Source organism: Bombina bombina, chromosome 3 (genome assembly GCF_027579735.1).
Source record: "Bombina bombina isolate aBomBom1 chromosome 3, aBomBom1.pri, whole genome shotgun sequence".
In the NCBI taxonomy this organism is placed as follows: domain Eukaryota; kingdom Metazoa; phylum Chordata; class Amphibia; order Anura; family Bombinatoridae; genus Bombina; species Bombina bombina.
The window spans coordinates 807841496-807866424 of record NC_069501.1 but is presented as its reverse complement, the minus strand read 5'-3'; the positions used below and the strand labels follow the sequence as shown (position 1 = coordinate 807866424).

The following is a 24929-nucleotide window of genomic DNA, read 5'->3' as shown; positions in this document are numbered from 1 at the left end:
AGCATGACGACGCTGATATTATTATCTCTGAAGGACCCCTAACCCAATCTGAGGGGGCCAGGGAGGTTTTGTCTGAGGGAGAAATTACTGATTCAGGGAACATTTCTCAACAGGCTGAACCTGATGTAATTGCATTTAAATTTAAGTTGGAACATCTCCGCATTCTGCTTAAGGAGGTATTATCCACTCTGGATGATTGTGAAAAGTTGGTCATCCCAGAGAAACTATGTAAAATGGACAAGTTCCTAGAGGTGCCGGAGCTCCCAGAAGCTTTTCCTATACCCAAGCGGGTGGCGGACATTGTTAATAAAGAATGGGAAAGGCCCGGTATTCCTTTCGTCCCTCCCCCCATATTTAAAAAATTGTTTCCTATGGTCGACCCCAGAAAGGACTTATGGCAGACAGTCCCCAAGGTCGAGGGAGCGGTTTCTACTTTAAACAAACGCACCACTATACCCATAGAAGATAGTTGTGCTTTCAAAGATCCTATGGATAAAAAATTAGAAGGTTTGCTTAAAAAGATGTTTGTTCAGCAGGGTTACCTTCTACAACCAATTTCATGCATTGTCCCTGTCACTACAGCCGCATGTTTCTGGTTTGATGAGCTGATAAAGGCGCTCGATAGTGATTCTCCCCCTTATGAGGAGATTATGGACAGAATCAATGCTCTCAAATTGGCTAATTCTTTCACCCTAGACGCCACTTTGCAATTGGCTAGGTTAGCGGCTAAGAATTCTGGGTTTGCTATTGTGGCGCGCAGAGCGCTGGGGTTGTTGTGGCCCAGTGGCTAGGTCAACTGCCTCCCAATCCAAAGGTTGTGAGTTCAAACCTGGCTACAGCTGCCAATATCACTGGGGGTAAGGGCCACGCCCTTCCTCAGGACCGGCCTTTCAAGGCGAAAAATAGACCTAATTTTCGTCCCTTTCGTAAAAACGGACCAGCCCAAAGTGCTACGTCCTCTAAGCAAGAGGGTAATACTTCTCAAGCCAAGCCAGCTTGGAGACCAATGCAAGGCTGGAACAAGGGAAAGCAGGCCAAGAAGCCTGCCACTGCTACCAAGACAGCATGAAATATTGGCCCCCGATCCGGGACCGGATCTGGTGGGGGGCAGACTCTCTCTCTTCGCTCAGGCTTGGGCAAGAGATGTTCTGGATCCTTGGGCGCTAGAAATAGTCTCCCAGGGTTATCTTCTGGAATTCAAGGGACTTCCCCCAAGGGGGAGGTTCCACAGGTCTCAGTTGTCTTCAGACCACATAAAAAGACAGGCGTTCTTACATTGTGTAGAAGACCTGTTAAAAATGGGAGTGATTCATCCTGTTCCACTAAGAGAACAAGGGATGGGGTTCTACTCCAATCTGTTCATAGTTCCCAAAAAAGAGGGAACGTTCAGACCAATCTTAGATCTCAAGATCTTAAACAAGTTTCTCAAGGTTCCATCGTTCAAGATGGAAACCATTCGAACTATTCTTCCTTCCATCCAGGAAGGTCAATTCATGACCACGGTGGATTTAAAGGATGCGTATCTACATATTCCTATCCACAAGGAACATCATCGGTTCCTAAGGTTCGCATTCCTGGACAAACATTACCAGTTCGTGGCGCTTCCTTTCGAAAGCAAAGGCTCACACGGACATCGTCCTGGCCTTTCTCAGATCTCACGGCTGGAAAGTGAACGTGGAAAAGAGTCCTCTATCCCCGTCAACAAGGGTTTCCTTCTTGGGAACAATTATAGACTCCTTAGAAATGAGGATCTTTCTAACAGAGGCCAGAAAATCAAAACTTCTAGACTCTTGTCGGATACTTCATTCCGTTCCTCTTCCTTCCATAGCTCAGTGCATGGAAGTGATCGGGTTGATGGTAGCGGCGATGGACATAGTTCCTTTTGCGCGCATTCATCTAAGACCATTACAACTGTGCATGCTCAGTCAGTGGAATGGGGACTATACAGACTTGTCTCCGAAGATACAAGTAAATCAGAGGACCAGAGACTCACTCCGTTGGTGGCTGTCCCTGGACAATCTGTCTCAAGGGATGACGTTCCGCAGACCAGAGTGGGTCATTGTCACGACCGACGCCAGTCTGATGGGCTGGGGCGCGGTCTGGGGATCCCTGAAAGCTCAGGGTCTTTGGTCTCGGGAAGAATCTCTTCTACCGATAAATATTCTGGAACTGAGAGCGATATTCAATGCTCTCAAGGCCTGGCCTCGGCTAGCGAGGACCAAGTTCATACGGTTTCAATCAGAGAACATGACAACTGTTGCGTACATCAACCATCAGGGGGGAACAAGGAGTTCCCTAGCGATGGAAGAAGTGACCAAAATCATTCTATGGGCGGAGTCTCACTCCTGCCACCTGTCTGCTATCCACATCCCAGGAGTGGAAAATTGGGAAGCGGATTTTCTGAGTCGTCAGAAATTGCATCCGGGGGAGTGGGAACTCCATCCGGAAATCTTTGCCCAAGTCACTCACCTGTGGGGCATTCCAGACATGGATCTGATGGCCTCTCGTCAGAACTTCAAAGTTCCTTGCTACGGGGCCAGATCCAGGGATCCCAAGGCGGCTCTAGTGGATGCCCTAGTAGCACCTTGGACCTTCAAACTAGCTTATGTGTTCCCGCCATTTCCTCTCATCCCCAGGCTGGTAGCCAGGATCAATCAGGAGAGGGCGTCGGTGATCTTGATAGCTCCTGCGTGGCCACGCAGGACTTGGTATGCAGATCTGGTGAATATGTCATCGGCTCCACCTTGGAAGCTACCTTTGAGACGAGACCTTCTTGTTCAGGGTCCGTTCGAACATCCGAATCTGGTTTCACTCCAGCTGACTGCTTGGAGATTGAACGCTTGATTTTATCGAAGCGAGGATTCTCAGATTCTGTTATCGATACTCTTGTTCAGGCCAGAAAGCCTGTAACTAGAAAGATTTACCACAAAATTTGGAAAAAATATATCTGTTGGTGTGAATCTAAAGGATTCCCTTGGGACAAGGTTAAGATTCCTAGGATTCTATCCTTCCTTCAAGAAGGATTGGAAAAAGGATTATCTGCAAGTTCCCTGAAGGGACAGATTTCTGCCTTGTCGGTATTACTTCACAAAAAGCTGGCAGCTGTGCCAGATGTTCAAGCCTTTGTTCAGGCTCTGGTTAGAATCAAGCCTGTTTACAAACCTTTGACTCCTCCTTGGAGTCTCAATTTAGTTCTTTCAGTTCTTCAGGGGGTTCCGTTTGAACCCTTACATTCCGTTGATATTAAGTTATTATCTTGGAAAGTGTTGTTTTTAGTTGCGATTTCTTCTGCTAGAAGAGTCTCAGAATTATCTGCTCTGCAGTGTTCTCCTCCTTATCTGGTGTTCCATGCAGATAAGGTGGTTTTACGTACTAAACCTGGTTTTCTTCCAAAAGTTGTTTCTAACAAAAACATTAACCAGGAGATTATCGTACCTTCTCTGTGTCCAAAACCAGTTTCAAAGAAGGAACGTTTGTTGCACAATTTGGATGTTGTTCGCGCTCTAAAATTCTATTTAGATGCTACAAAGGATTTTAGACAAACATCTTCCTTGTTTGTTGTTTATTCAGGTACAAGGAGAGGTCAAAAAGCAACTTCTACTTCTCTCTCTTTTTGGATTAAAAGCATCATCAGATTGGCTTACGAGACTGCCGGACGGCAGCCTCCCGAAAGAATCACAGCTCATTCCACTAGGGCTGTGGCTTCCACATGGGCCTTCAAGAACGAGGCTTCTGTTGATCAGATATGTAGGGCAGCGACTTGGTCTTCACTGCACACTTTTACCAAATTTTACAAGTTTGATACTTTTGCTTCTTCTGAGGCTATTTTTGGGAGAAAGGTTTTGCAAGCCGTGGTGCCTTCCATTTAGGTGACCTGATTTGCTCCCTCCCTTCATCCGTGTCCTAAAGCTTTGGTATTGGTTCCCACAAGTAAGGATGACGCCGTGGACCGGACACACCTATGTTGGAGAAAACAGAATTTATGTTTACCTGATAAATTTCTTTCTCCAACGGTGTGCCCGGCCCACGGCCCGCCCTGGTTTTTTAATCAGGTCTGATAATTTATTTTCTTTAACTACAGTCACCACGGTACCATATGGTTTCTCCTATGCAAATATTCCTCCTTAACGTCGGTCGAATGACTGGGGTAGGCGGAGCCTAGGAGGGATCATGTGACCAGCTTTGCTGGGCTCTTTGCCATTTCCTGTTGGGGAAGAGAATATCCCACAAGTAAGGATGACGCCGTGGACCGGACACACCGTTGGAGAAAGAAATTTATCAGGTAAACATAAATTCTGTTTTTCGTTCCTTTCGCAATTTCAGGAACGGACCGGCTTCTAACTCTGCAGCCTCTAGACAAGAGGGTAACGCTTCCCAGGCTAAACCAGCTTGGAAACCAATGCAAGGCTGGAACAAGGGTAAACAGGCCAAGAAGCCTGCTGCTGCTACCAAGACAGCATGAAGGGGTAGCCCCCGATCCGGGACCGGATCTAGTAGGGGGCAGACTCTCTCTCTTTGCTCAGGCTTGGGCAAGAGATGTTCCGGATCCCTGGGCACTAGAAATAGTCTCTCAGGGTTATCTTCTAGAATTCAAGGAACTGCCCCCAAGGGGAAGGTTCCACATGTCTCACTTATCTTCAGACCAAATAAAGAGACAGGCATTCTTCCATTGTTTAGAAGACCTGTTAAAGATGGGAGTGATACACTCAGTTCCAACTGTGGAACAAGGTCAGGGGTTTTACTCAAACCTGTTTGTAGTTCCCAAAAAAGAGGGAACCTTCAGACCAATTCAGATAAGGTCGTTTTGCGTACTAAGCCTGGTTTTCTTCCGAAAGTTGTTTCCAACAAGAATATTAACCAGGAGATAGTTGTTCCTTCTCTGTGTCCTAATCCAGTTTCAAAGAAGGAACGTTTGTTACACAATTTAGATGTTGTTCGTGCTTTTAAGTTCTATTTAGAAGCAACAAAGGATTTTAGACAAACCTCATCTTTGTTTGTCGTTTACTCTGGTAAGAGGAGAGGACAAAAAGCTACTGCTACCTCTCTTGCTTTCTGGCTGAAAAGCATTATCCGATTGGCTTATGAGACTGCCGGATGGCAGCCTCCTGAACGAATCACAGCTCACTCTACTAGGGCTGTAGCTTCCACATGGGCCTTCAAGAACGAGGCTTCTGTTGATCAGATATGTAAGGCAGCGACTTGGTCTTCTCTGCACACTTTTGCCAAATTCTACAAATTTGATACTTATGCTTCTTCGGAGGCTATTTTTGGGAGAAAGGTTTTGCAAGCCGTGGTGCCTTCCGTTTAGGTAACCTGATTTGCTCCCTCCCTTCATCCGTGTCCTAAAGCTTTGGTATTGGTTCCCACAAGTAATGGATGACGCCGTGGACCGGACACACCAATGTTGGAGAAAACAGAATTTATGCTTACCTGATAAATTACTTTCTCCAACGGTGTGTCCGGTCCACGGCCCGCCCTGGTTTTTTAATCAGGTTTGAAAAATTTCTTTCTCTATACACTACAGTCACCACGGCACCCTATAGTTTCTCCTTTTTCTCTCCTAACCGTCAGTCGAATGACTGGGGGGCGGAGCCTGAGGAGGGGCTATATGGACAGATTTTGCTGTGCTCTTTGCCATTTCCTGTTGGGGAAGAGAATATTCCCACAAGTAATGGATGACGCCGTGGACCGGACACACCGTTGGAGAAAGTAATTTATCAGGTAAGCATAAATTCTGTTTTTTTTTAAAAACATAATTGATGCTTACCTGATAAATTAATTTCTTTCTGGGTGGTGAGAGTCCATGACTCCTTACTATTGGGAATTCAGCACCTGTCTACCAGGAGGAGGCAAAAACACCCTAACCATAGCTTTTAATTCCTCTCACTTCCCTGTACCTCTAAGTCCATTTTATAGCCAAGTAGAAAGAGAAACAGAAAGCAGGAAAGACAGAGTAGGGTAAATGAGATAAAAACAAGAAATGCTGCCAACTAGAAAGAAATAAACAAAGAAACGTGATTGGGTCTTGTGGACTCGCACCACTAAGAAAGAAATTAATTTATCAGGTAAGCATAAATTCTGTTTTCTTTCTTAAGGTGGTGAGAGTCTACAAGTCCTTACTATTGGGAACAAATACCCAAGCTGTGGAGTCGACAAAAAATGGGTGGGACAAAAATAAGGGCAAGCACCTAGAGGAAAACTCATCAAAATGTTAAAATTTAGTAAGTTTGTAAGGCCGACCAATTTGCTGCCTTGCAAATCTAATCCACTACAGCTGTTATACGTAAAGGAGGAGACTGTCCTGACTCCAAGTAAGATGTATTAATCAAACTCTTTAACCAAGAGGCTTGAGAAGCAGCTGTAGCTTTCTGACCCTTATATTTTTTGAAGATTGCCTAAACTGCCTAGTAGCTTGCAGATAATATTTCAAAGCTCTAACCACATCTAAATTATGCAGTAAACGTTCCTTTGAATTCTTTGGGTTTGGACATAATGAAGAAACTTCAATCTCCTGTTTAATATTCTCTGAAGTTACCACTTTGAACAAAAAAAAACTATAATGCGTACGCAGTACCACCTTATCCTGATATGAAAAAAAAATATAGCACAAGAAAGAGCAGCTAATTCAGATACTCTCCTGGCAGAAGTAGTAGTGAAAAGAAATAATACCTTCCAGGACAATAAGTGAATGTCAAACTCATGCATAGGTTCAAACTGATGAGCTTGTAAAACTCTCAAAAGCAAGTTGAGATTCCATGGAGGGGCAATAGGCTTTATAACCGGTCTGATTCTGCATAGAGCTTGAAGGAAATCTTGAATATCTGGAAGCCTAGCACTCTTCCTATAGAATTAATCAAAAAGAGCAGAAATTTGGCCTTTTAAAGCACTAGCTGACATGTCCTTATCCAGACTATCCTGAAGAAATTGCAGAATTCTAGGAATTCTAAACGAATGCTCACAAAACCCTATTTCATCACACCATGAAAGAAAAATATTCCATACCTTATTATATATATTCCTGGTAACAGGTTTATGAGCCTGAATTAGAGTATCAACCACTGAATCTGAAAAAAACCCTTTGAGAAGTAAATAACAGTTCAATCTCCAAGCAGTCAATTTTAAAGATTGAAGATTTTGATGAAAGCATGGTCCTTGTGATAACAGATCTGGACGTCAAGGAAGACACCACGGTGGAACACTGGACATTTGAACCAGATCCGCATACCAAGTTCTGCATGGCCATGCTGGAGCTATCAGAATAGCCGATGTGATGTGTGTTCCTGCTTGAGAAAAGCAATTACTCTCGGGAGTAGAACAATTGGAGGCAAAGATAAACTAGGTGACCTGGCCAAGGAACTGCCAGAACATCTATAGCTCCATGCTGGAGCTATCAGAATAGCCGATGTGATGTGTGTTCCTGCTTGAGAAAAGCAATTACTCTCGGGAGTAGAACAATTGGAGGCAAAGATAAACTAGGTGACCTGGCCAAGGAACTGCCAGAACATCTATAAATTCTGCTTGGGGTATCTGGACCATGCACCAAACCTGCAAAGCTTGTAATTCATTTAAGAAGCCATTAAGTGTGTTTCCACTGAACCCCAACGCTTAACCAACTGATTCCAAACCTCCTGATTAAAAGACCATTCCCCTGAATGGAGAGATTGACGACTCAAGTAGTCCGCCTCCCAATTATTGACCCCTGGAATGTGGATTGCTGAAATTGTACACTGATGGCACTCTGCCGATGAAAAAACTGTGAAATACTTCCTCCATTGTTAGAACACTGCAAGTACCTCCCTTGTGATTTATATAAGCTACAGCTATTATGTTGTCAGATTAAAAATTAATGTACAGTACTGTTCTGACAGAAATAAATTAGGTAAATCTTCTCTAGAAGGCGATCGAGAGGAAAAAGCATAGTCACCAAAACCTCAGAAATAGTGGTCTTTACAAAGTTTTTAAAACCTGGAGTAAAGTCAATGGGGCTCCACTGAGAGGATCCCACAGAAGGAGGACAAGACACCAGGAACTCATATGAGAGTGTAGAAACAGCATTTGAGCTGAGCTGGAGGAAAACAGTAGCCAGTGTGCAAAGCATACATTTGTTAAGAGGAATCAAATCATCAGTATTTCTCCCTTCTATTGCGTCACACAAACCTCCAGAAGGGACAGTCCGGTTCTGCTCCATGGTGTAAAAATCAGGTCAAATAAATATGAATGAACACAGATATAGAGATAAATGTTACTGCCTCTTGTGGATGCAAGATGCAGAAGTATCAAGTCAGACTGCTATAATAAACTATGGGTTCCAAAAATTAGACAGAAAATAAATAATATTGTCAAAACATATTGCAAATAAGCCCCACCCCTCGCTCCTGGTGTAAAGCACTCTTGCTTCCTCCTGATACACGCTGGCAACCGGAGCAAAAAACAGAGATGCGGGAAAAGTTAACTCCCTTGCTGCCAGAGCATAGCTGCAGTGAGCTACAACCACCAAGAGCAAGAGTTATAAGAATGATAGCACTAAAACAGTGTTGCACAGATGCACATAAGACAAGGCAGTACAAGAAAATAACTTCCAGGCTTATGCTGTCTCAGTAAATATAGCCCCATATAACCTGTGTATAAATGAAAATCATAGCGGCCTAACTTGTCCCTTACCAGTTTTAGAAGTGACATACACATTAAACATGTAAAATCATTGTATGGCCTCAGACCACTCAGAATCTGTGTTACTTGATAAAGGTCCTCTGGCTATGATATACATAACAATATGTACCTACTAATAACCTGTGGGCTGTGTGACTGAAGGTACTTACCTGACAGGACACCCACTTCACTGTGCTTATACAGCTGCAAATTCTGTGAACAGTAAAATGCCCACCCAGTATTGTATAAAACAGCAGATGATTTACATTGGGAGTACAACAGCATGGCCAAACAGGAGGAGGCTAAAGGACCAGATGGCAGACGTTGCTTAAAATTTCATGCTCTATCTGAATCACAAAAGAAAAAATTTGGGTTCAGTGTCCCTTTAACCTATTTGCTCTACTAACCTGTATATATGGGTGGCACTGGCAACATGCTAGCTGCTCTTCACTTGATTTTATCATTTTTCATCATGTGTACAAACATGACACAAATCACTCTACCAATACAGTGCAGATTGTTTTGTGTTTAATTCCTCCACCCCTCTTCCTACTAAATTAGTGGACTTGGTGGTAAAGATTACCTGTTAAACACCTCCTTGGTCTCTCATCCCCTTGCAGTTGACATGAGTGGATGGGGACAAGTGTAAATAGTTATGTCATTTAGGCAATATCTCATAATACAGCTTAAACATGCAAACTAAAGATAGTTTTCTATCAAATATAATATTTTTGTATACATAGTACAGTACTGTCATCAGAATGGTAACAGCTGGGGGTTTTTTAAATATAGACTTGCATTTGTAGATTACTCTTTTTATTTTAATTTGAAATCTTTTTTGAAAGAAATAAATAGTATACAACAAACCAAGTATTTAACCCCTAGATGCTGTTAGGACGTTCCATGCCGTCCGAAAAAGTGCTGGGCTTAAATGCCTTTAGGACACCATGGAACGTCCTAACTTTTGCGGAACAACGAATGGCGGTTGATCCGACTGGGGGATGGGCCTAGCAACGCAGGCAGTTCCCCAGGAGCCAATTAGCACAGTTTTTGATTGATTGCAGTGACAATCATCTGCTTCTTTTTACTTTTTTGTGTTGTTTACTTTACGATCTTGGACAGATTGATCCGTCCAGAAGGGGTTTTTAACAAATCAGTTAATACTACAAAATATATTAGAATAAAAAATAATAATGCATAGGCACAACAGTGTCACAGGTAGTAGTGTTCTTTTCAAGTAAAAGATAAAAGTCCATATTGCACAGACATATTGAAGGAAAAGTCCACAAGAAATATTTGTGTACCATTACAAACAACATTTGCAAGACTTATATTGTATAATAGCAAAAGATATAATATCAAAGAGAAGAAAAAATAAAAGGAAAACAAAACCACTGCTAAAAATAGTATATACTGTATGTATATTGTATTATAAATGCTTTATATGCCATAGCTAAAAAAAATAAGTTAAAGTCCAGTATAAGTGGCCTATACATTTAAGTTCTCACGTATTCCTTATTGCAGGATTAAATACCCTTCAAGAGGTTGGACGGTTAGGTGTTTGTGGCTAAGTAGTGGTATCGTTCAACCACATCTGTAAAGAAGGGGTCTCTATATTTTTCCAAAGGAAATGGCCATTTTGAATAATAATTATGATATTATTAGTATAATATAAAAAAAATCTGTATTTCAGAATAATTCCAGATTTTGAAATTGTATATTTGGGTAATTGTACCTGTACCTATTACAGTCATTTTTCTCTTCTCTTACTTGTTGTTGCTAGAAGACCTTGTCAGTTTATTGCACCAATGTTAAATCTACAGGTAAAACCACTCTTATCAAGGCCCTGACAGGCGATGCAGACCTCCAGCCCCGTGACCAGCTTTTTGCCACCCTTGATGTTACAACACATGCTGGCTTGCTCCCCTGTCGTATGCCAGTTCTTTATGTTGACACTATTGGATTTCTCTCACAGCTTCCACATAACCTGATTGAGTCCTTCTCAGCAACACTGGAAGATGTTGTGTATTCGGTAAAAAAAAACTTGTAGTCTGACATTTGGTCAATAGCAGTATGGAATTGTTTTGTGATACTATAAAAATACAAATGTAGGTTGGGTTGCATAGATAAACATATTTGTTTGTTATCGTTGAAAGAAATAACATAATTTTTAATGCTTGGCAGACTTTTAAAATGCAGGCCACTGTCGGATACTTCCCTGAAAATATTAGTAACTTAACCAACTGTTCAGTCCACAGAGTTTATTCAACCTACTATAATATGCAGTAGCCTTATACATTCCTAAAACACATAAAGGAATACAAAATGGTTGTAAAGTTTATTATCATTGATTTCTTTTTTTTTTACAGTTTACCATATAATATCGTAAAAGGAAACTAAACCCACATTTTTTTCTTTCATGATTCAGATAGAGCATGTAATTTTAAGTAACTTTCTAATTTACTTTTATTATCAAATTTTCTTCATTCTCTTGCTATCTTGATTTGAAAAGCAAGAATCTAAGCTAAGGAGCCAACCTATTTTTGATTCAGAACCCTGGATAGCACTTGCAGATTGGTGGCTGCATTTAGGCACCAATCAGCAAGCGCAACCCAGGTGCTGAACCAAAAATGGGCCAGGTTCTAAGCTTCAATTCTTGCTTTTCAAATCAAGATAGCAAGAGAACAAGGAAAATTGATAATAGGAGTAATTTAGAAAGTTGCTTAAATTGCATGCCCTATTTGAATCATGAAATAGAAAATTTGGGTTCATTATCCCTTTTTAACTGAAATGTAACTAACATTCAAAATGAGACCTTTTTTTCTTGGTTAGTTTGAGTTTTGAGTCACTAAGGTATTCTAGCCCACATACATTCTCAAATGTCTACAAAATATTAATAGGTAAAACAAAACTCTGGTTGTTTGATAGATTAATGATTAACCATAGTTAAAGAGACAGTCTACTTGATTTTATTTATTGTTTAAAATATAGATAACACCTTTACTATCCATTTTCCAGCTTTGCATAATCAACATTGTTATATTAATATATTTTATAACCTCTAAGTTTGCCTGTTTCTTTTTAAATCTTGCACAGCAGCTAGACGGTGCTAGTTCATGTGTGCCATATAGGTAGCATTGTGTTTACTTCCATGGAGAATAATAATGGTTATGCAAGAACCAGCATTGATTGTCTAAAAACACTGAGATAAGGGGCAGTCTGCAGTGGCTTAGATACAGGTATTCCTAGAAGTAAAAAGTATAGTAATATAACTGTGCTGGCTATGCAAAACTGGGGAATGGGTAATAAAGGGATTATCTATCTTTTTAAACAATAGCAATCTTCTTGTTGACTGATGAGCCAATGTCGATGTGATCACAATCAGCCATTTTCATTGTTTATTGGAATTACTTTTTTCATTATCCTTTCAGTGACGTGGTCATCACATGTGTCAGTCCTAGTTTTCTGATCATAATCCAAATTCTCTATACTTAAAGTGATGGTAAACTGTCCCCTTTATAAAAGCAGATCTGAATTGTTAGTGATATTTTAGATGGAGTTTAATTAATCAGTTGTTATAAAGTTGCGCTAAAACTTACTTTTTAATATAGATATGAAATTCAAATTCCCCCCGCTACCTCACAGAAAAAAATTACTTTTGCAGTTGGCGGTGGAGTGAAGGGAATTTTAATTTCATATCTATATTAAAAAAGGTTATAGCGCAACTTCATTACATATGATGAATGAAACGCCATGTAAAATATCACTAACATTCCGTATTTGTTTTTATAAATGGGAGAGTCGCAGATACAGGGCCACTTTACATGCACCATATTGTTTGCACTAACATCACCAGATACAGACGCTACTCGTGCAATTAACAAAAGTTAAAAAAATAATTAGAACATTTTTCAAATAAAATTGTCAAATCAATAACCCAACAAACACATCAAATAATACCTTTATTCAAATTTCTTAAAGAGATACACACACATCTCTATGGTTTTAAAGGTTAATTTAACATGTCAATTATTAGTATCACTACACACTAATAAAAGGGATTTATCATCATATGGGCTCTTCAGCCTGTGATGTTATAGTTAAACCTGCAAAATCACAATTTTGTTTGTCCTGTGCATTTGTTTTTTTTATTACAAAACTAGGAGATTCACAGCGAAACTGAGGATTTTGTATTGTTTTGTGAGGTAAAGTTTCACGCATCAATGGTATTAAGGGCAGAAGCATTTTCGGATTGTGATCACAGGAAAATTACACTGATAATACTGCCCGATATTTAGAAATCGTTATTTAATAAAAACAAGTACAAGATTGTGATCAACACCATAGTAATCTAGGATCAGTAATACAAATATCATATGCTCTCATGAATTAGAGAATCTCCCTTAAAAATACATTGTGACAAGTAAAACATTAGCTAATACACTGTGATGAGTAACTCATATATTTTACTTATCACAATGTATTGGCTAATATATATGCATGTTACATAAACTGACGTTCTGATAAACACCTGGCACAGTTTAATGTTTGCAGTTCTTACACCGTGAAGCGCCTCAACAATGTTATGTATAGGAAGGAAGTTGTTGTATCCTCACTGGAGTTGTTTGTATTACAAAATGTATTTACCAAAGTACAGAGATCATTTTCATGATAAAAAGTTATCTTATGTTACTAACAGCATTTTATTGCTTCAGCCTTAAACTGTTTCATATTGATACATAACAATAATGACCTCAACTCTTATTGTCTGCATGGCAGAAAATGGGGATGTTTACGTCTGCTTGTTTCCTTGTCAGGATTTAATAGTCCATGTGAGAGATATAAGTCATCCTGAAGCCACAAATCAGAAAACAAGTGTCCTGTCAGTTTTGAAGAATTTGAATATACCACATCATCTTCTTGATACTATGGTCGAGGTTCACAACAAAATTGATTTAGTTGAAAAGTAAGTGCAATTATTATTGATAATGTGAGTCTAAACATTAATGTGATAAAATTAAAATGTGCCAGGAGCGTGCATGTGTCTGGAGCACTATGTAGCAGTGCTTTAAACAGTGTTTTGCTCCAGACGTGCACACTCCTGAGCCAACCTAGGTATACTGTTCAACAGAATACAAAGTATACAATTTAAAAAAAAAATCCATTTCATTTCTGTCTTTATCAGGAAAGAAACATTTTCAGTTTTATGTTTCTTAAACTATAGAATTTACAGCACTCAAATGCTACCTCATCCTTTACATGCTTAGTTATAGTCTGGTGACAGTAAAACACTAAAGCGAGTACAACTCACAGTATGAAGATAAGACTTGCGTAATGACATGAGTGTCCCATGATTATTGATGCAAATAAGACTTTTTATTTGCCATAAGCTGGTTCAGCCATTTTGCATCAGGCAGTGTGTTGTGGTAATCTGCTGTATTCAAGCATTAATCAAGCTGAATATTTTCTGAGATATTTCTCACTTTAGCACTGTACTCCATTATGTTAATAGATTAACTGAAGCCTGATGCTTACTTAGCCATATTTTTTGTTTCTTTTAATTAACAAGACCTTTTACAAATATATATTTTTATGTAAAATACAAATGAGTGAATCTTAATTCAGATTTGTAGAAGCATTAAGAGATGTATCCTATCTTTTCTAGATATGAGGCCTCTGCAGACGCATTACCGCTGTCTGCTCTTCTTGGGCACGGATTGGAAGACCTAAAGCAACAGATTGAAACTGGTGTTATGAGAAGCACTGGAAGAAATATTGTAACCATCAATGTAAACCTGGCAAGCCCACAATTAAGGTAATCAGCCCAAGATGCATTACTATGACCCCTATTTATACCCACCCAGATGACCAAAGCTGACTTGTTATGCATAATCAACTTGTAAGATCTGTCAAAGTTTTGTAAAGTCACGTGCCCTAAATCTGTATTTTAGTCAATAAGTATTGCTTTAGTTCATCCCTTTAACCATAGCACCTTTAGCATTCTCTCAAACTCAGTAACAAATAACCCCTATTTCTTTCATGTAATTAGCAAGAGTCCATGAGCTAGTGACGTATGGGATATACATTCCTACCAGGAGGGGCAAAGTTTCCCAAACCTCAAAATGCCTATAAATACACCCCTCACCACACCCACAAATTAGTTTTACAAACTTTGCCTCCTATGGAGGTGGTGAAGTAAGTTTGTGCTAGATTCTACGTTGATATGCGCTCCGCAGCAGGTTGGAGCCCGGTTTTCCTCTCAGCGTGCAGTGAATGTCAGAGGGATGTGAGGAGAGTATTGCCTATTTGAATGCAGTGATCTCCTTCTACGGGGTCTATTTCATAGGTTCTCTGTTATCGGTCGTAGAGATTCATCTCTTACCTCCCTTTTCAGATCGACGATATACTCTTATATATACCATTTCCTCTACTGATTCTCGTTTCAGTACTGGTTTGGCTTTCTACTACATGTAGATGAGTGTCCTGGGGTAAGTAAGTCTTATTTTCTGTGACACTCTAAGCTATGGTTAGGCACTTTTTATATAAAGTTCTAAATATATGTATTCAAACTTTTATTTGCCTTGACTCAGGATGTTCAACATTCCTTATTTCAGACAGTCAGTTTCATATTTGGGATAATGCATATGAATAATTCATTTTTTTTCTTACCTTAAAAATTTGACTTTCCCTGTGGGCTGTTAGGCTCGCGGGGGCTGAAAATGCTTAATTTTATTGCGTCATTCTTGGCGCGGACTTTTTTGGCGCAAAAATTATTTTCTGTTTCCGGCGTCATACGTGTCGCCGGAAGTTGCGTCATTTTTGACGTTCTTTTGCGCCAAAAGTGTCTGTGTTCCGGATGTGGCGTCTTTTTTGGCGCCAAAAGCATTTAGGCGCCAAATAATATGGGCGTCTTTTTTGGCGCGAAAAAATATGGGCGTCACTTTTGTCTCCACATTATTTAAGTCTCATTGATTTTTTTGCTTCTGGTTGCTAGAAGCTTATTCTCTTGCATTTTTTTCCCATTCCTGAAACTGTCATTTAAAGAATTTGATCAATTTTGCTTTATATGTTGTTTTTTCTAATACATATTGCAAGATGTCCCACGTTGAAGCTGAGTCAGAAGATACTTCTGGAATATCCCTGCCTGGGGCTGGAGCTACCAAAGCTAAGTGTATCTACTGTAAACTTATGGTATCTGTTCCTCCAGCTGTTGTTTGTACTGTTTTGTCATGACAAACTGTTTATGCAGATAATATTTCCTTTAAGTACTGTTACATTACCTGTTGCTGTTCTGTCAACATCTAATACTCAGAGTGTTCCTGATAACATAAGAGATTTTGTTTTTAAATCCATTAAGAAGGCTATGTCTGTTATTCCTCCTTCTAGTAAATGTAAAAAGTCTTTTAAAACTTCTCATTTTTCAGATGAATTTTTAAATGAACATCATCATTCTGATAAGAAAAAGCAACAAGAAAGAGGCGCCAATGGTGCAGATCAATGGAGATTTTTGGTACAACAGACGTATGTGAACACTAGGTACTCACAATATGAGAAGGCACTCAGTTGTGCCGTTAGACACAGGCTGGGTTTTAACAGCAATCCAGCTGGCTGAACTAGGAAGCAGCTCTCTATCAGCATCCAGTAGGAGGAAATCTAAAAAGTGTAAGCAGGGATAGAGGCGCCAATGGTGCAGGTAAATGGTGGTACAGATAGCAATAATAGCCCAGTATACACAGGGTACTCACATTTATTGAAGGCACTCACTTGTACCTATAGAGACGGGCTGGATTTTAGCAGCAATCCAGCTGGCTGATCCAGGGTGAACTGGCTTCAGAAGATTCTGTCTCAGAGGTTGATGCTGATAAATCTTCATATTTATTTAAAATGAAATTTATTCGTTCTTTACTTAAAGAAGTTCTAATTGCATTAGAAATTGAGGATTCTGGTCCTCTTGATACTAAATCTAAACGTTTAGATAAGGTTTTTAAATCTCTTGTAGTTATTCCAGAAGTTTTTTCCTGTCCCTAGTGCTATTTCTGAAGTAATTTCCAGGGAATGGAATAATTTGGGTAATTCATTTACTCCTTCTAAACGTTTTAAGCAATTATATCCTGTGCCATCTGACAGATTAGAGTTTTGGGACTAAATCCCTAAAGTTGATGGGGCTGTCTCTACTCTTGTTAAGCGTACTATTCCTACGGCAGATGGTACTTCCTTAAGGATCCTTTAGATAGGAAAATTGAATCCTTTCTAAGAAAAGCTTACTTGTGTTCAGGTAATTTTCTTAGACCTGCTATATCTTTAGCGGATGTTGCTGCAGCTTCATCTTTTGGTTAGAAGCTTTAGCGCAACAAGTAACAGATCATAATTCTCATAGCATTTTTATTCTTCAACATGCTAATAATTTTATTTGTAATGCCATCTTTGATATCATTAGAGTTGATGTCAGGTATATGTCTCTAGCTATTTTTAGCTAGAAGAGCTTTATGGCTTAAGACTTGGAATGCTGTTATGTCTTCTAAGTCTACTCTGCTTTCCCTTTCTTTCCAGGGTAATGATCGTTTTCATTCCTTTTGTCACAACAAGGAACAAAAACCTGATCCTTCATCCTCAGGAGCGGTATCAGTTTGGAAACCATCTCCAGTCTGGAATAAATCCAAGCCTTTTAGAAAATCAAAGCCAGCTCCTAAGTCCACATGAAGGTGCGGCCCTCATTCCAGCTCAGCTGGTAGGGGGCAGATTAAGTTTTTTCTAAGAAATTTGGATCAATTCCGTTCACAATCTTTGGATTCAGAACATTGTTTCAGAAGGGTACAGAATTGGCTTCAAGATAAGGCCTCCTGCAAAGAGATTTTTTCTTTCCCGTGTCCCAGTAAACCCAGCGAAGGCTCAAGCATTTCTGAAATGTGTTTTAGATCTAGAGTTGACTGGAGTAATTTTGCCAGTTCCAGTTCTGGAACAGGGACTGAGGTTTTTATTCAAATCTCTTCATTGTACCAAAGAAGGAAAATTCCTTCAGACCAGTTCTGGATCTAAAAATATTGAATCGTTATGTAAGGATACCAACATTCAAAATGGTAACTGTAAGGACTATCCTGCCTTTTGTTCAACAAGGGCGTTATATGTCTACTATAGTTTTACAGGATGCATATCTGCATATTCCGATTCATCCAGATCACTATCAGTTTCTGAGATTCTCTTTCCTAGATAAGCATTACCAGTTTGTGGCTCTGCCGTTTGGCCTAGCTACAGCTCCAAGAATTTTTTACGAAGGTTCTCGGTGCCCTTCTGTCTGTAATCAGAGAACAGGGTATTGTGGTATTCCTTATTTGGACGATATCTTGGTACTTGCTCAGTCTTCATATTTAGCAGAATCTCATTCAAATCGACTTGTGTTGTTTCTTCAACATCATGGTTGGAGGATCAATTTACCAAAAAGTTCATTGATTCCTCAGACTTAGGTAACCTTTTTAGGTTTTCAGATAGATTCAGTATCCATGACTCTATCTTTGATAGACATGAGACATCTAAAGTTGATATCAGCTTGTCGAAACCTTCAGTCACAATCTTTCCTTTCGGTAGCCTTATGCATGGAAATTCTAGATCTTATGACTGCGGCATCGGACGCGATCCCCTTTGCTTGTTTTCACATGCGGCCTCTTCAGCTCTGTATGCTGAACCAGTGGTGCAGGGATTACACAAAGATATCTCAATTAATATCTTTAAAACCGATTGTACGACACTCTCTGACGTGGTGGACAGATCACCATCGTTTAGTTCAGGGGGCTTCTTTTGTTCTTCCGACTTGGACTGTAATTTCAACAGATGCAAGTCTTACAGGTTGGGGAGCTGTGTGGGGGTCTCTGACAGCACAAGGGGTTTGGGAATCTCAGGAGGTGAGATTACCGATCAATATTTTGGAACTCCGTGCAATTTTCAGAGCTCTTCAGTCTTGGCCTCTTCTGAAGAGAGAATCGTTCATTTGTTTTCAGACAGACAATGTCACAACTGTGGCATACATCAATCATCAAGGAGGGACTCAGTCCTCTGGCTATGAAAGAAGTATCTCGAATTCTGGTTTGGGCGGAATCCAGCTCCTGTCTAATCTCTGTGGTTCATATTCCAGGAATAGACAATTGGGAAGCGGATTATCTCAGTCGCCAAACGTTGCATCCGGGCGAATGGTCTCTTCACCCAGAGGTATTTCTTCAGATTGTTCAAATGTGGGAACTTCCAGAAATAGATCTGATGGCTTCTCATCTAAACAAGAAACTTCCCAGGTATCTGTCCAGATCCCGGGATCCTCAGGCGGAGGCAGTGGATGCATTATCACTTCCTTGGAAGTATCATCCTGCCTATATCTTTCCGCCTCTAGTTCTTCTTCCAAGAGTAATCTCCAAGATTCTGAAGGAATGCTCGTTTGTTCTGCTGATAGCTCCAGCATGGCCTCACAGGTTTTGGTATGCGGATCTTGTCCGGATGGCCTCTTGCCAACCGTGGACTCTTCCGTTAAGACCAGACCTTCTGTCGCAAGGTCCTTTTTTCCATCAGGATCTCAAATCCTTAAATTTAAAGGTATGGAGATTGAACGCTTGATTCTTGGTCAAAGAGGTTTCTCTGACTCTGTGATTAATACTATGTTACAGGCTCGTAATTCTGTATCTAGAGAGATATATTATAGAGTCTGGAAGACTTATATTTCTTGGTGTCTTTCTCATCATTTTTCCTGGCATTCTTTTAGAATTCCGAGAATTTTACAGTTTCTTCAGGATGGTTTAGATAAAGGTTTGTCCGCAAGTTCCTTGAAAGGTCAAATCTCTGCTCTTTCTGTTCTTTTTCACAGAAACATTGCTAATCTTCCTGATATTCATTGTTTTGTACACGCCTTGGTTCGTATTAAACCTGTCATTAAGTCAATTTCTCCTCCTTGGAGTTTGAATTTGGTTCTGGGGGCTCTTCAAGCTCCTCCGTTTGAACCTATGCATTCATTGGACATTAAATTACTTTCTTGGAAAGTTTTGTTCCTTTTGGCCATCTCTTCTGCCAGAAGAGTCTCTGAATTGTCTGCTCTTTCTTGTGAGTCTCCTTTTCTGATTTTTCATCAGGATAAGGCAGTGTTGCGAACTTCTTTTGAATTTTTACCTAAGGTTGTGAATTCCAACAACATTAGTAGAGAAATTGTAGTTCCTTCATTATACCCTAATCCTAAGAATTCTAAGGAGAAATCATTGCATTCTTTGGATGTTGTTAGAGCTTTGAAATATTATGTTGAAGCTACTAAGACTTTCCGAAAGACTTCTAGTCTATTTGTCATCTTTTCCGGTTCTAGAAAAGGCCAGAAAGCTTCTGCCATTTCTTTGGCATCTTGGTTGAAATCTTTAATTCATCATGCCTATGTTGAGTCGGGTAAAACTCCGCTTCAGAGGATTACAGCTCATTCTACTAGGTCAGTTTCTACTTCCTGGGCGTTTAGGAATGAAGCTTCGGTTGATCAAATTTGCAAAGCAGCAACTTGGTCTTCTTTGCATACTTTTTCTAAATTCTACTATTTTTATGTTTTCTTCTTCTGAAGCAGTTTTTGGTAGAAAAGTACATAGCAGCTGTTTCAGTTTGAATCTTCTGCTTATGTTTTCATTTAAACTTTATTTTGGGTGTGGATTATTTTTCAGCAGGAATTGGCTGTCTTTATTTTATCCCTCCCTCTCTAGTGACTCTTGCGTGGAAAGATCCACATCTTGGGTAGTCATTATCCCATACGTCACTAGCTCATGGACTCTTGCTAATTACATGAAAGAAAACATAATTTATGTAAGAACTTACCTGATAAATTCATTTCTTTCATATTAGCAAGAGTCCATGAGGCCCACCCTTTTTTTGTGGTGATTATGATTTTTTTGTATAAAGCACAATTATTCCAATTCCTTATTTTTTATGCTTTCGCACTTTTTTCTTATCACCCCACTTCTTGGCTATTCGTTAAACTGATTTGTGGGTGTGGTGAGGGGTGTATTTATAGGCATTTTGAGGTTTGGGAAACTTTGCCCCTCCTGGTAGGAATGTATATCCCATACGTCACTAGCTCATGGACTCTTGCTAATATGAAAGAAATGAATTTATCAGGTAAGTTCTTACATAAATTATGTTTTTTCCAACAAAACTGTTGAAACATCAGTATTAAAACATTAGTTTGTTGTTAATTTACAGTTAGTCACTTGCTTGTTTTTACAAACTTATTATTTCTATTTGTTGAGCCCAGATCAGCATTTTGGAGTCTTAGGGACAGTGACCATGGAAGTTCGTCCAAAAAAAGATACATTGGGCTCCAAGTTCGTTTAAATTTTAAACTAATATTCTGGTGCATTTTCTTTTTTCCCTTAAAGTGAAAGTCAATCCTGGTGTTTGTGAAACACTAGGATTGACCATTGAAACAAATAAAGGGGACTTTCATTCTAGAAGTATAAAACACTTCACTTCATGCTGAAAGCTCCTTTACTTGTTTCAAGCATTCGCCATTCTGAGCTGCTCAGGCAGCCCACTGTAGAACGCTATTTTGCTAAGAGGTGACGTTTCCACCTCTTAGCAAATAGCCGTGCAGGAAATCCGGCTCCCAAGACCGCCAAGACTGATTTCCCGCACGGCTATTAGCTAAGAGGTGAAAACGTCACCTATCAAGCATAACAGCGTTCTGCCGTGGGCTGCCTTAGCAGCTCAGAACGGCAAACGCTTGAAACAAGTAAAGGAGCTTTTAGCATGAAGTATTTTATGCTTGGGATTGGGTCAGAGGCGGAGTGCCTATGATGCAAGGCCCACGAACCCAGTAAGCTGTGGCTTCAGTACAGCAGAATGGCTTGGACGTTCCATGCCGTCCTAACGGCTAGGACGGCATGGAACCTCCTAACAGCGGGAAGGGGTTAAGGCTTCTAAATTATTATTCTGCACCACCTATGTGTTAGGGAGTTGGCCATCACTGTTCTAGAGCAATAAACACAATATTCCCAGTTAGGGAGTCTGCATCCCCTTCTTACCAGGGAAAAAAAAGATATACACTTTATTTAAAAACATTGGCAAGTTATTTAGAGAGCTAAAACGATGGCTTGTGTTTTATGAAAATCGTGTATTTTCTTGCTAAAGAGGTAGAAATCTTAAAAATAAATTGGAACCTGACTGCACAGTGATAGGTTTCCTTCTCTTTACTGAGTTAAAGGTGATTTTGTAACCCTATAAAAGTAACACAACTATGATCATATGTAACCTGTAATACAAAAGCAATGGTTTATTTAGTCAAATGCCACTCATAGTGTGTAGGTCAAACAGCACCTGCTGTAAAGCCACATCTGAATGCAGATTTTCTATTTGTTCTTCTGTGTTGTGTTTTACATTTGATGTAAAAGGTTGGAAAGGATCACAGCTTAGATAATGCCATTTTACTTAAAGGGATAGTCTACTCCAGAATTTTTGTTGTTAAAAAAGATAATACCTTTATTATCTATTCCTGCACAACTAACACTGTTATATTACTATAATTTTCCCTCTGTGATTACCGTGTATCAAAGCCTCTGCAGACTGCCTCCGTATTTTAGTTTTTTTTGAAAGACTTGCATTTTAGCCAATCAGTGCTGACTCCTAGGTAGCTCTACAGCAGTGAGCAATGTTTTCTATATGGCACACGTGAACCAACGCTGTCACTATCAAAAGGCACTGAGATAAGAAGCAGCCTTCAAGGGCTTAGAAATTAGCATATGAGCCTACCTAGGTTTAGCTTTCAACAAAGAATACCAAAGAACAACGCAAATTTGATGATAAAAGTAAATTGTAAAATTGTTTAAAATTGCATGCCCTATCTATAATAATAATAATGAAAGTTTAATTTAGACTAGACTGTCCTTTTAATATAGTTCAACCTAGGGAGTTCAATTTAACACTGAGCCTAAAGACAGAACTTTCACTTTCTGCAATTAGATTTTTTTAAAATAATTTTTTTTCTGCAAGTCATTTTGAAATTAAATTCATTTTAAATTAGGCTGTTACACTAAAGCACCATTTCAATTACAATGTGTTGATTAGGGAATAAGGCAATTTTTTAAGTTGTATAATATATTACAGCAGCTGAACATTTCTGAACATTTCATTGCAAATTAGCTGCAGAGAAAAAAAAAAGAAATTGCTAAGATTTAAAAATGTTTCTTGAATAAATTTGTTTCCTTTGCTCTTGGTCTAACATATTTTTAAGGTAAAATGTAGTTTAAAAAAAAAAAAAAAAGTGTATTGCTCACTAGAATGTCATATTCAGGGGTCACAGCTTTTCAGACCAGAAAAAGGCAAGGGGTGTGGTTTAAAAAATCAATTTGAACCGGCCCTGCTCCATATTTGACTGTTCTCTTCAAACTTCGCTCTGGTTGCACTTTGTTAGGAAAACTTACACAGTGCAGCTAGAACATAGCACTGTTTGAAGAGAACAACCTGATGTGGTGCAGCTCTGAAAAGCGAAAGAGCTAACAGTTCCTGTATGTGTCCCATTCTTTTTATAATGTTTGTAGAGGTTAAATACATAGTTACCCAAGGACACAAATACAAACAGGATTAACATACTAAAGCCCCACTTAGAAGTTGCAAGAAATTGTAGCTCCTCCGCAGGACACTCTGGTAAGAAAATTAGGAGCAGCATATGCACGTAGCCACCAACAGCTTACAGTATGATGTCAGGAGCTGTATTGCAGATCACTATGTATTTAACCAATCTGTGGGGATTAAACAGATAGTTAACAGGGGGCACTAATGCAAAAAAAAAACATATGCTATAACACATTTGAGCATTAAAGTTGTTTGAACTCTTTTTTTAACTTATTAAGAGAACACCTGTAATTATACTGGTACATTAAGAGCCATTAAACCTATTTTTTTTTTTCATGTATGATTCAGATAGAGAATACCATTTTAAACAACTTTCTAATTCACATCTATTATCTAATTTGCTTCATTCTCTTGATATTCCTTCCTGAAAAGCATATCTAGATAGGCTCAGTAGCTTCTGATAGGTGGCTGCCCATAGATGACTCATGTGATTGGCTCACCAATGTACATTGGTATTTCTTTAACAAAGGATATCTAAACTTTGCAGCAAATTATGTTATAGAAGTAAATTGGAATGTTGTTTAAAATTGTATTCTCCATTTGAATCGTAAAAGAAAAATTGTGGGTTTAATGTTCCTTTAATCTCTTGTATGTATATAGTTCTAGTTTCTATAAATATTCTTAATGTGGGGTAGATGACTCATTTTCTGGGCCAATCTATAATAATAATAAGTATTTTTTTCCTGCAGCTGGTTGTATAAGGAGGCGTCTGTACAAGAAGTAAATGTGTTGCCAGAAGATGGTAGAGCCAATGTTCGAGTTATAATAACCACCGCTGCTCTGGGAAAATATAAGAAACAGTTTCCTGGCTGAGAGTGGTTACCGGTTGCATATGGTTCACAATGGCTAAATGAAGATTTTTTTTTTCTCTGCTTTGAAGAGAACCACTGCCACTTGGGGGATGGCTGAAGACTGTTAACATAACCTTGTTTTACTACAATGTATTTATTGGTAAAAATACTATGTTCAGGATTTGCCAGTTTACTGTGTCACTTGGTCATGATCTCCTAAAAAAAAAAAGGTTGCAAGATAATTTATAAATAATAAAATTTAACATATTTTGCAAAGAATTGGAATTTGTGCTATTTTAAAAACAAACAAACAAAAAACTGATGGAGCATGATGGTCCTGAGAATAAGCACCATTTAACTCTATAGGGTAGATCCGGCTCGCTGGAAACATAAGTTAAGAAGCAGCGGTCATAAGACTGCTGCTCCTTAACTCGTGGCGGACAGCAATTATCCCGATCCAATACAATCAGGATAATTGACACCACCTGCAAGCGGCTAATGGGCCGCGAGTGTGCTGGGAGCGGCATTGCACAAGCATTTCACCAGAGATGCTTGTGCAATGTTAAATGCCGACAGTATACTTTAGCGATGCCGGGCGGACATGATTCGCTGCACCAAATCATCACCGCCCCGGCATTTGATAAATCGGCCCCTATGAACGAGACTTTCTCATTGGTGGCAATTTTTTTTAAATTTTTTTTAATGACCCTTTGCTTAGCAGTGTTCGGAGGGTTCTATCTCGGACACAAATACCATAAACCTTTCTATTTAAAATATGGGTTGTTATTGTCTAGCAAATATGTGATCACTCTATAAGTGGCAAATTCATGACCTATTACACGCCAGGTTAAAGGGGCC

At 39.3% G+C, this 24929-nt stretch overlaps 1 protein-coding gene across 1 annotated transcript in view; it reads left to right on the top strand.

Moving 5' to 3' along the window:
- Positions 1 to 24350, top strand: part of GTPBP6 (GTP binding protein 6 (putative)) — a 94567-nt gene extending 70217 nt beyond the window's left edge. The window contains exons 7-10 of the mRNA XM_053707746.1: positions 10473 to 10681; positions 13467 to 13615; positions 14315 to 14464; positions 23970 to 24350. Of these exons, the coding sequence (XP_053563721.1) occupies positions 10473 to 10681; positions 13467 to 13615; positions 14315 to 14464; positions 23970 to 24093 (632 nt within the window). The 3' untranslated portion in view covers positions 24094 to 24350. The remainder of the gene's footprint in view (positions 1 to 10472; positions 10682 to 13466; positions 13616 to 14314; positions 14465 to 23969) is intronic.
- Positions 24351 to 24929: the final 579 nt, after the last annotated feature.